Genomic DNA, 12710 nt, shown 5'->3' on the forward strand with positions numbered 1-12710 from the left:
TTAATAATGTGCGGCATATGTGTAAGGGACATTATGTGTAAAAGGGCATTAATAAAGGTTGTCATAATGTGTAAGCGCATTATGTTTATAAGGCCATTAATAATGTGTCTCATATGTGTAAGGGGCATTACTGTGTGGCATTATGTGTATAAGGTGCTCTACTATGTGGCGTTGCGTATAGAAAGGGCACTACTGTGTCTTCTAATATGAATAAAGAGCAATAGGGTGTAAGGAGCAATTCAGTGTGATGTAATGTGAATAAGGGGCTCTACTGTGAGGAGTAACGTTTATAAGGTAAAGTTATACTACTGTGGGATGTAAAATTAATTATGGACACTATTGCATGATCAATAAATAAAGTTGCAGTACTGTGTGGCGTAATTGGGGTTACTATTGTGTGGCCATGCCCCTTGCCAGCAAAAACACACCCCTTTTTGGGCTGTGCGCCAAATGTGCTTACTGTTCCTATTTAAAATATAGGGGGATACAAACACCAAAATAAGGACTGCTATGGGTGAGTGGTTATCGTGCTGGGAAAGAGGTGCAAGCTCAGAGGCGGAACCAGCGGTGGTGCTAGGGGGCACCAGCCAAAATCTTGCCTAGGGCATCATATTGGTTAGGGCCGGCTCTGTGGAGAGTGTCAGGTAGGCAAGTATGTATATAGTACGTACATGTGATGTGTACAATTATTATTATTTTCATACCTCCCAACCTGACCCTCTCCAGGAAGGACAGAATGCTCTGCTTCTGGACTTTTCTCATAATTTATGATTGCCAGCACCTGGTTAATGGATTAGAAAGGTGTTTCACCACAGGTGATGGAAATCATAAAGTAAGAGGAAAGTCCAGGAGCAGAGCATTCTGTCCCTCCTAGACATGGTCATGTTGGGAGGCATGTTATTTTATGTCCTGGCCCCGCAACATATCAAGATACATATTCCTATTTATTAGCTGTCCTATGTCCATATGATGGTAACTCTCCAAAAATAATGTATATCCCCATCTCTGGAGGGCATGGACATAGATGAAAGATCACAACAGGGGGCAATTTCAGTGTTACATACCTCAGTGATTACATCATCATAATGCAGAGGTCAGTGTTAGCACATATCAACATAGGAATCTAGTGTTGGGGAAAATCTGGAAGATGAAATGTCAGACCCTCCAACATGACCCGCCCCACTAGGTACAAAATGCTCTGTTTCTGGACTTCCCTCTTAATTTATGATTTCCATCACCTGTGTTGAACTCAGAGCCGGCCCTAACCAATATGATGCCCTAGGCAAGATTTTGGCTGGTGCCCCCTAGCACCACCACTGGTTCTGCCTCTGACCTTGCACCTCTTTCCCAGCACCATCACCCCTCACCCATAGCAGTCCTTGTACCCCTTATATTTTAAACAGGAACAGTTCGCACATTTGACGCACAGCCCAAAAAGGGGCATCTTCTTGCTGGGAAGGGACATGGCCACACAATAGTAACCCCAAATCCAATTAAGCCACACAGTACTGCAACTTTATTCACATTTTATCTTGCGATAGTGTCCATAATTCATATTACATCCCACAGTAGTATCACTTTACCTTATAAACGTTACTCCTCACAGTAGAGCCCCTTATTCACATTACATCACACTGAATTGCTCCTTATTCACATTACACCACACCTTATTGCTCTTTATTCACATTAGACGACACAGTAGTGCCCTTTCTATTTGCAATGACACATAGTAGAGCACCTTATACACATAATGCCACACATTAGTAATGCATTTATACAAAATTCCACACAGTAATGCCCCTTACACATATGAGACACATTAATGTCCTTATAAACATAATGCACCTTACACATTATGACAACCTTTATTAATGCCCTTTTACACATAATGTCCCTTACACATATGCCGCACATTATTAATGCCCTTATACACAAAATGACACACATAGTGCCCCCTACACATTTGCTGCACATTATTAGTGCCCCTATACACATAATGACACACATACAGTAGTACCCTGTTACACATATGCCACACATTATTAATGCCCTTATACACATAATGACACACATATTGGCCCTTTACACATATGTTGCACATTATTAATGCATTTTTACATGACACATATAATGCTCCTTACACATATTCTGAACACTACTGCACAACCAACCCACTCACATGCACACAGCACTCACACTGCCACTAACACTGTGACCTCTGCCTCTGCTTGGATACAGATGTGTCCTTACAAATTTTGCATCAATGCTAACGTCGGGCACTTTTTTTTAAAGAAAATGCATCTTATTTGCATTGCTATGTGGCTAGGATGCACAAGCAGCTTCTGCTGATTAAACGGATATGCAGCATGCCTATATACTGTGTGATACTGTGGCTGTATCTGCATATGAAATGCTACATACAGAATATAGGCATGTCGCATATCATTTTAATCAGCAGAAGCTGATGATGCCCCTAGGCATATCAAATGCCCTAGGCAATTGCCTAGTTTGCCTATGCCTATGGCCGGCTCTGGTTGAACTAGTTAAATGATAAGAAAGCTGTTTCTTCACAGGCGATGGCAATAATAAATTAAGAAGGAAGTTCAGAAACAGAGCATTTTGTACCTAGTGGGGCGGGTCATGTTGGAGGGTATGAAATGTTGCAAACCATTATTCAAACCTCTGTGACTTTGCATGAGAGCTCTGTGACTTTGCTGAGGGCGAATCAAGGCAGATCCTTTGGTATTTATCTCCGCCCATTTACCTGTTATGTTATATGCTGCATGCGGTCACATTGATAAAATTGTATTGCCTTGGACTACATCGTATTTACCCAATAAATAAGGGGGATATTTTATAAAGCTCTGAGAGAGGTAAAATTGTGAGAGATAAAGCACTAGACAGTTTGATTCTGCTTTACATTTAAAGGTAGTGGGGTTTATTCATGGAGCTGAGAAATACGCTGTTTTGCATTAATCATGGCTTTTCTCTACTTTCCCTAATTCACACAGCAGCTTGGCGTGGAGAAGTTCCTGATTTCTCTACCGGTTCCCCCGCTCCGTGCCTAAATCGCATCAGCATTTTTTTTGTATGGCAAGTGCACTCCACGTAGGAACACCCAACTTTCTCTTTCCCTTTGCAGAATCCATTTACCATCTCAGTATAGCAAATGGCGGCTTGTTAGGGGAGAACAGCAGTGAAGATGGCTGGGAAACCCTGATCTTGTATGAATACTGCCAATCAAACTGTCTAAGGTAGGGGAATTTAATTGGGTACAAGATTTAGCCCATAAAAAAATCTACGAACCTCGCTCCCAATTTTGGACCAAAGTGGTATTCAATTTTAAAAAATGCACGGAGAGTAAAAAAAAAAAAAAAAAGATACTCACCAGTCCAGTGGTCTCCGGTGGTCTCTGTGGCTTGCCTCCATCTTTGCACTTGGGTTAAGCCCCATACACAATATGAGAAAGTAAAAGATCTCACTCAGAAAGGCCAATCTCCTGCGCATCGTTAACGACCCCCTCCCTTGTCTGAACATGTACAGACAAGGGAGGTCCTCGTAAACAACGGCCATGCTGCAGATGCAGCATGGGTGTTGTTCCTCCCGCCGCCCCCCCACCCTTCCCTGCTGGTATAGGCAAGTGTGTATGCACCCTATCGGGTCCCCGCCGCCTCCAATATCGGCGTTGGCGGGGGAACATTTAGTGTGTATGTGGCTTGAGGGTTGGGAGGCCAGGGGGCTGCTAGAAGGGGAGATGGCTGCTGAGAGATGTAGTTCTCCCAGCTGGTGCCTCCAGGGGTGGGGGGATTAAACACATAAGGGTGCGCCTCACACAAACACTGGGGGTCAGACACAAACTCACATACACTCATGCAAACACACACACACAAATACTTACACACACAAATCACTTTCACTGCTGCAGCAGGATTCCGGATCCTGATGCTGGAGGAAGGTGAGTAATTACAGAATAATTAAGGTAATTGTAAACTACCAATTGCTTAATTAGTCCCCTTTAAGGAAGTTGTGGGGGGAGGGGGTGGGGTGTTGCAAAGGTGCCACAGCAAGTCTTGTGATTTTTCCTAAAAATAATGGATTTTAGGAAGAAAAAAAAAAATCAACTTGCTATGGAAGTGTGTGAAAAAAATATGTATCTAATTTTCTCTCCTCTAATTGAATAGGAAAATTGCACGGCTGCGAGAAAAACAGTGTTTTTTGTTTTTTTTTCAAATTCCTGCTCCCAGTTCCCCCCTTAGAGTAAAGTTTGTGGCCAGATATAATAAGGGACAGGATAATGTGGTCTAAAAGGAGACCCAGAACCCAGGGTTTGACACCAACCATACAATTATTTCACTCCCCCATCACTAATGTACAGCATAATGTAAAGCATAAAGACTAGAAATATAACTTAATACAACACATCCATACCACAAGAAGTTGTTTTTTTTCTTTACCATTTTGCCTGGATTAGAAGATTGCTCTGTTCATCAGCAGATTAATTTTAGGCATCACCTCTGCCCTACTTCTCTCATAATGCAGTGTTTACTCTTTTGTGCCCACTTCCCTATGTAGTGGACTTCCACTTAGTGCAATTTGAGATGGACAGTAATGAGCACAAGTATTTCATATGGCTCAGTAAGTAGGAGTGCCTCCTTATTGGGGTTCCTAAAGCCGGCATCCCTAATTAGGTCAACAGGTCGACCCCATATGGTCGACATGTATTAGGTCGACATGGTCAATAGATCAACATGTAAAAGATTGACAGTGCTTATGGTTGACAGGTACAAAAGGTCGACCAGTAGAAATGGTCGACACACATATGGTTGACCAAAGTATTTTTAATTTTCTACATTTTTCTCAACTTTTTCATACTTTACTGTCCACGTGGACTATGATTGGGAATAGTAACCTTTGCCGAGTGTTCACCTTTTGTACCTCTCGACCTTTTCCAGTGTCTATCTTTCACTTGTCCACCAAATGACCCTGTTGACCTTTTGTCCTAGTCAACCTTCTCCATGTCGACCATATGGGGTTGACCTATTGACTGTTGACCAACTTAGAGTTGACCTAGTGATCCATACCACCTAAAGCCACCTTGTATGTTTTTTAAAGCAACAAACATTTGCACGGCAAAACCAACCTGGCTTTGCCTTGTATAGGTTTGCGGCTTTATAAAAACGTATGAGTTCCGATGGAGTCTCGGAGCTCCGGACGTCTCGCACTCCATTAATCCATCCTAGGAAACCCCCTTCAGAAAACAACACTTCCTGACGCCTAAAATGTCAATCTGCTACATTTCAACCATCCTGCTTACATACCTCCCAACATCTTGAAAGCTGGAGTCGGGACTTCTCACGCGCCTTTGACATGCGCTTCCGAAAAGTATGACCTCTGCAACAGGGGGTGTGGCTTCACAGCAATGCCGCAATCACGAGCCACACCCCCTTTTCCCATCACTGTGGGAGCATGCCCAGCCCTCTATGAGCTGCTGACATGCTCCCAGTCCCTCTGTCTCCCACTCTCACCACAGAGCAGCCAGTGACAGGAGCCTCCTAACTCCCCCCAACTGCGGGACACTGCTGCCGGTGGGTGGGACAGCGGGACACTCCCAAAAAACATGAATGTCCAGCAAAAATCGGAAGGTAAGTGCTTATATCCTTTAGTAATTCTAGCTACAGAAACTATGTCTTGTAAGAAATGCATCAAACACATTTTTAAATTATGGCATTTGCTATCAGGATCTCACGTGGTAAGGGGTTCCACACTGTTAATGTTATCAGGATCTCACATGGATGGTAAGGGGTTCCACACAATTAAATACCATTACAGAGAAAACATGTCTAATGCTGTTGGTAAAACCATCTTTCTTCCATTTACATTTGATTATCCCTTGGCCTTTGTGTGGTCATGTGGTATAAAATGTGCATTAGACAAATGTATTGACCTCTAATATATTGATACATAGTAATTAAGACAGCTCTACTTGCACTTTATTTCCAAAGCCAACAAACCTAGTTATTATAACCCCTTGTTTTATAGCCTATTTCCTTTATTAATGGAGATGCCTGGCTCTGCGCTCTCTAGTTCTGCTATAGTCTATTTACACTGTGGTACCTGCGGCTCTAGATCACTACCCTAAAGATTTGTTTTCTTTTTTAAATAATTTACAAGGTTTTCTGTTCTAACTACCAAATTATGATGAAATAGTATTGTCAAAGATGATGCCAGGCATGTATATATTATATAATAACACTGACATATTTTAGAAATGTATTTATTTTAGGATAATGTAATTTTTGCTACCATTTCAAATACACATAGGTACGTTAAGGTGGTTTGACTTGTCCCAAAATATAATTTATTACCAATACCCTATATTAAACATTATCCATAACATATTGTTTTGGAGTAAACGGTTACTTCTCCATTCTATTACATACAGCAGAAGATTGTCACAACATCATTAAGGTGTCCTGATGGGATCTGAATTACTGCAGCGTCACAGGCCCAGCCCCTGTGTATGAGTCAAACAATTAACAAGTTATATTCTTGGTATCACTCACTACGAATGATAAATGGTGCTCCAGCCAATCAGCACCTGTCATGTTTGAAATATGACAACTAAGAGCTAATTGGCTGGAGCACCATTTATCATTTATAACGAGTGATAACAAGAATATCACTCATTGTTACATCTGCCCCACAGAGCCATACTTGTCATTATTTACTTTCTTCTGCTGGTGCAGCCTGGAGGGGAGATACATCTGACTGCTGATGGGGCGGGGCCATGAAGGGCCCACTGGGGGAATGCAGTGGTAGGGGCCCTTGCTAAGAGGCTCGGCTAACCATTAGTGACTGCATTGTCTGGGCCCCTTGATAAATATATTTAGTAAATACTGCTAGTGCAAGCATGATAATGTACCAGATTAATAACAGCAATGCCCTGTAGAAAATATACCATAGTCTTGTGCAGGTAACACATGTATAATATATAATTCAAGTGCACAATCTAGAACCTGATCCCTAGAAGTAGGAGTGGGTCCACAGGTAATAGGGCCCACCGGGGGTTTCCCAGCCAGTCCGACCCTGGCTGTGCACTACACATCATAAGGATCAGCCCTATCAGCGCATCTTGATGTAAATAGTGGGTCCATGATGATGGTCAAAGTCCAAATTACATAATTCTGACCCCTACAATTATACAATCACCACCCTTTATGTAACTTAGATTATCTCACCAAGCAGAAAATTAAGAGGCATATTCAAATAGCCACAAGGCTTACTGCGGGCTGGCTGCAGTACCCGGAGCTGTTCCGTTTCAGCCCACAGTAAGCCAGCAGAAGTGGAAGAGAGCAATAAGGACTCAAGTTCCGAAACTCCCCATTACAGTCCAGGTTTTGAGAAAATCTATGCTTGAGACCAGATGATTAAATCAAATTGACTGAGGTACTGATTAAGTTACCTGTGCTTAAGCATTTGGAAAACTTTGATAGTAGAAACACACTGTTTATTTTAAGTGTATTATTCAGTCTGGTAGTGCACAGCATTTGATTTATAGTAAATGTCTAGTTTTTTTTTTTTTTTCTATGAAAAATGGTACCGGTATTATTTAAAAAAGGTACTGGTAATCAATCACCTAAACTGCTTCCAGGTACTGTAAGTGACTCAATCATCTTTAAAGCAGCTAGAATGGAGGAGTCTGATGTTACTAGTTCCAGGACAGGATGTTAAAATGAATGTTTATGGAAAAGGGAGAGCAAAGAGGAGAGGGTGTAGTAGGGTATGCCGGCGGCCGGGCTCCCGGCGACCTGCATACCGGTGCCGGAAGCGTGACCGCTGGCATACCGACAGCATGGCGAGTGCAAATGAGCTGTTTGTGGGCTCGCTGCGCTCGCCACGCTGTGGGCACGGTCTCCCTCCACGGGGGCCGTGGACCCCCAAGAGGGAGAAAAAGTGTCAGTATGCCGGCTGTCGGGATTCCGGCGCCGGTATACTGTGCACCGGGATCCCGACAGCTGGCAACCTGAAGACCACCCAAGAGGAGATCCCACACAGAAACTCAATTAAACACAATATCTGAAAGAAAAAAAAAACCCCAGCATACGTACCATGGGCCTGATTCAGACCTGACCGCAGGTCTGCGTCGCATGCAGATTCCCGATTATCAGGAATCTGCGACTGCATAAGATCCATTCTGCGCATGTGGAAAACAGGCCTTGTGATCTTGCCCAATCTACCCCTCTACAGCTGCCTGAGAGGCAGTGGTGTTGAGGGGTTGGGGTGGGGATGGGAGAGGTCTTCGTTCTCATAAACAGGGGAGTGTTTCCACCGCTTTCTGGGAGGGAAGAGCAAGTGGTCTGCATGTTACCACACAGACTTCCTGGCCTCGCAGACCCCACTTCTGTGGGCCAGCAGAGTAAGCTGGAGCCGACTCAGCTCGCTATCCGCGTGGAACATTGCGACCTTGGATCCCACCTTGTGACGTCGGTTGCAGGGATGGGATCGCACCAACAAGCAGGAGGCATCTCTTCTACTGCATGTCCCTCCTTCAGATCTGACAGAAATACAATGCTGCTTGCATGCATCATTGCATTTACGTCCATCTCTGAATAAGGCCCCATATTCCATCCCCCAATGCTTGGGTAAGATTGCTGGTTGGTGGTGCTCCCATGAGTCAGTATGTACAGTACTCCAGGAATAAGAAAAAAAGTACACTCTTTTGCTGGAACAATTATTATTAATTTAAAACTTAGCTTTTAATAAATTATAAAATGATGTCTCAATCCTTTCTAGTATCCAAAGGATTGTAAACGAACACAAATTTTATATAGTGAAATAAAATTTGGGTATAGGTAAGTCTTCTCTTAGCGCCAATTATAAATGTTTATTGAAAAGAAAAAAAGTGTCAGTACTGTCGAGATCGGTTTGGTATCCCGCCGTATGGGATGCTGAAGGTCAGTTTACAGACATCGGCATCCCGAGCGGTGGAATGCCGGCAGGGGGGGAATCACTTACCTCGCTGGTATGCCGGTGGCGGTATGGTGCCCCAGTCAGGATCCCGGTGTCGGTATTGTGACAGCCGGGATCCCAACGAGTGGTATGCTGACTGCATACCGTACTGACTACATTTGGGTAGGGAAGCCACTGACAGAATTGCTGTTTATGATGCTTTTTTATGCTTAGCTCTGCTGAAGCTCCCATTTATATTTATGAATGCTGTGAACATGTATTAACAGGACAAAATACCTATATTCTTTACTGTTCAGTCAAACCAACATAAACATGGTATGTTTGTGTGGTTTTCGGATACTGTACTGTATATTAGACATCTTTTTAATCACACTGTTACATTGAGAATGTACATTGTTCCATCAGCGAACATTTGTCTCTCTCTTAAGGCTGAATTTTCTCTTTATCTCCAGGTGTTGTTCTTTGTATTATAATGCTGTCCCCCAGGAGACATATTGATTTTGTGCCTTGGCTGCACCGGGCCCATTAAAGCAGTTATTATTATGAGCTACTCATTTATTACATTGTAGGTATGCTGTTTGTTTCACCGTTAATTGCACTGCTTTCAATTCATTTGCTCTTGCAAACATACAAAATGGTCAGTGTATCATGCAAATGCCGATAAGGTCCAGGATTTGCTAAGCAATATTTAGTAGAAACCTTCAGAAAATGGTGTGTAAATTAAAGTGATAGTCTTCATTTGCAAATTTGCCCGGGACACTGCTATAAACATGTGTAAAATAAAGGGTTAACTGTGAAGGGGTTTAGGCTGGTAGGTTATTAAACTGGAACGGGTGCGTTTGTTTAGTACATTACAAAAGATGGCAAATAGGCAAAGAGTGTATGTAACACCAACGTTTAACAATGTCATTGTGGTACAAGATCAAACAGTGGGAGAACCAGAAACAATATAAAGGTTTAACAAATAGGCAAATACATCAGAACGAACATTCAATAAATCCCTTCATGCACCTCATTGCTCTGTGTACACAAGCAAACCAGATGTTTGATATTTCTTTGAACTATTTAAGTATATCAAATGATGAATCTTATAGTCACTTTTCTGAATTTTCTCTGCTCTTAAAAGACAAAAAAAAATGTACGTTCTAATAAGGAGCCAAGAAAACCTAATTCCTCTACTAATGTAACAGACAACTCCCAATTTAACAGTGCCCCTAGTGGTCACATTATCATGAGACATGTTACCATGCATGAATGTTTTTATGTAGCAGTGCTGTACACTGAACAAAACGTCAGAGATGGAAATGGAAATCTCTTTATATTGCTCAACAAAAAGGATCATATAAAAACTGTTAAATGTTGCTGATGACGATGCTGACGACGATGATAACAGCAACATTTCATAATAAAGTAAAATCAGTGAGGGAACCAAGCAGCATCTCCTCTTCCTCTAAATAATTTCGAAATAATATTGATATGTGAAACTTATTTTTGTTTTCAACAGGTATGTAGATGAAAGAGCCAGACATTGTCTATGATGCAAGAAACAAGTGTATAAGCATTGCCCTGGCATATGAGACAATGGCTCCTGACTGCAAAGTAAGCAGACAATGACTTGTAGATTGACTCTCACCGGTTGTTGAGTAGGCTCAGTAGCTCCCCCGCATGGTAAAGGTCATTCTTTGACACTCGGCTGAAGCGGAACTCATTGAGGTTGCAGAAGGTCACAGCTGGAAAGGTCATCCTAGCTGTTGCAATTTCATCCAGTTTAGTGACATGTGGGTAGCCAAAATAATAGATGATCCTCTCGGTGCAGACTAACAGCAGAAATGACAAGGAACCCAGGAAACAGAGTACCCAGATCATCCGCCGACATGAGAAGCGCTCATAGGAGAAGATGTGAGAAATGCCATGCAATGTGGAGCCACTTGCAAAGGCCTGAAGTGTTACTGGCTGGGGCCTGCCCAGCTCCTCTGCTTCCTTCGCATCCATGCGGGCACTGCAAAGACAGGGAGTGTTGGTTATGGCGAAACACAATAAAAGATGTTCTGCCTTATACAGTATTTTTCACATTTTGTCTACAATATTTCTTTACCCTGCTTATCGGACAGTTCTGGTGATAGCAGCTTGTGTACCATGCCAGGACATTCCTGACTTCACAACTTTACAACAACAAGCTGCCAATGTTTTCAGATAATTTCCTAACACATTTTGTTCCAGAGCAGGTCCATCTAGACAAAACATCAGCAATGCAGTCTAGATGGACTATTTTGCACTATAGTCCTCACCATGTTTAGGAGCGGTAATGAAATTATTATGCATTGCTTGCAAATGCTTATCAATACTGATGGAGTCTCCCATATCTAAAATGCTTGGAACCAAAAGTATTTTGGATATCGGATTTTTCCGTATTTTGGAATATTTGCATATCATAAAGAGATACCTTGGGGATGGGACTCAAGTCTGAAGATACATTTATACAATATTTTTAGTAATTTTTGTGCATGAAACAAAGTTTGTGTACATTGAACCATCAGAAAACAAAGGTGTCACTATCAGTCTCGGTCAAAAATTCTGTATTTCATAATATTCCATATACCATAATGTTGGATATGGGAGACTCAACCTATAATTATTCACAGTATATATGTACCCATGCAATAAGAACATAGTGATTCTTCCATCCAATCCATTGGAATATGCTGACAAATATGGACATTACCAGGACAGATCTTTAAAACCCTGGACTATTAATAGTTACTGTGTCTACAGTATATAGCGCACATATTCTGCAGCATTTTACCAGGAAATATTTGGTAATTCAGTCCCTGCTCCAGTAGAACTTATAATCAATATTCCCTTTAACATTTAAAAACATACACTAGGGTTTATTTTTTTGGCACAATGTTGGATTGTGAGAGGAAACCGATGCATCTGGAGAAACCCATGCAAAAATGGAGACTACATAAAAACTCCACATATCAGAGGCGGAACTACCATTGGTGCAGCAGGTGCATTGCATCGGGGCCCCTGGGGACTAAGGGGCCCACTGTTGCCCAGATCAGCAATGCTTTATCCCATGGCCTCCACTCCGCACACTGCAATGTCGGCTGAATGGCCCAGTCAAAAAAACAGGGTGGGCCCTACTGTCTGAGAGACCTGCCCCTTACCTTAGGGAGGCAGGGCTAACCTTGAGTGTGCTAGACCAGTGGTTCTCAAACTCGGTCCTCAGGACCCCACACAGTGCATGTTTTGCAGGTAACCCAGCAAGTGCACAGGTGTATTAATTACTCACTGACACATTTTAAAAGGTCCACAGGTGGAGCTAATTATCTCACTTGTGATTCTGTGAGGAGACCTGCAAAACATGCACCGTGTGGGGTCCTGAGGACCGAGTTTGAGAACCTGTGTGCTAGACTGATAGAGGAGTCCTGCCACCTATCAGCGCTGATGTTCACAGCCACACACTGCCTCTAATTACCAGAGAGCTGTACATTATTTCTAAATCACTGCTGTCTGTGAATTAAAGGCAGCTCACAAACCTGTATAACTGGCACTGTCAGAGTCTGCCTGACCAAGTGCCAAACTGAGGAAAGTACATGAGATGGGGGCCCATGTCACAGACAGCGTAGAGGCACCAAGGTACATTCCCCCCGTTCTCTGCACCGTGCAGGACATTGTGCTTGTACTTCTGTCGTTCACTGTCTATCCTTGTCACCATATCCCTATCAACCACTGTC

General features: G+C 42.6%; 1 protein-coding gene across 6 annotated transcripts in view; it reads right to left on the minus strand.

The window, feature by feature from the left end:
• Nucleotides 1–12710, minus strand: part of ASIC1 (acid sensing ion channel subunit 1) — a 457033-nt gene that overhangs the window by 304806 nt on the left and 139517 nt on the right. For all 6 annotated transcript variants that reach the window (XM_063952026.1, XM_063952030.1, XM_063952028.1 and 3 more), the window contains one exon: nt 10604–10969. In XM_063952026.1, coding sequence (XP_063808096.1) covers nt 10604–10969 — 366 coding nt within the window. The remainder of the gene's footprint in view (nt 1–10603; nt 10970–12710) is intronic.

The sequence above is a fragment of the Pseudophryne corroboree genome, chromosome 2, assembly GCF_028390025.1.
Source record: "Pseudophryne corroboree isolate aPseCor3 chromosome 2, aPseCor3.hap2, whole genome shotgun sequence".
Taxonomy (NCBI): domain Eukaryota; kingdom Metazoa; phylum Chordata; class Amphibia; order Anura; family Myobatrachidae; genus Pseudophryne; species Pseudophryne corroboree.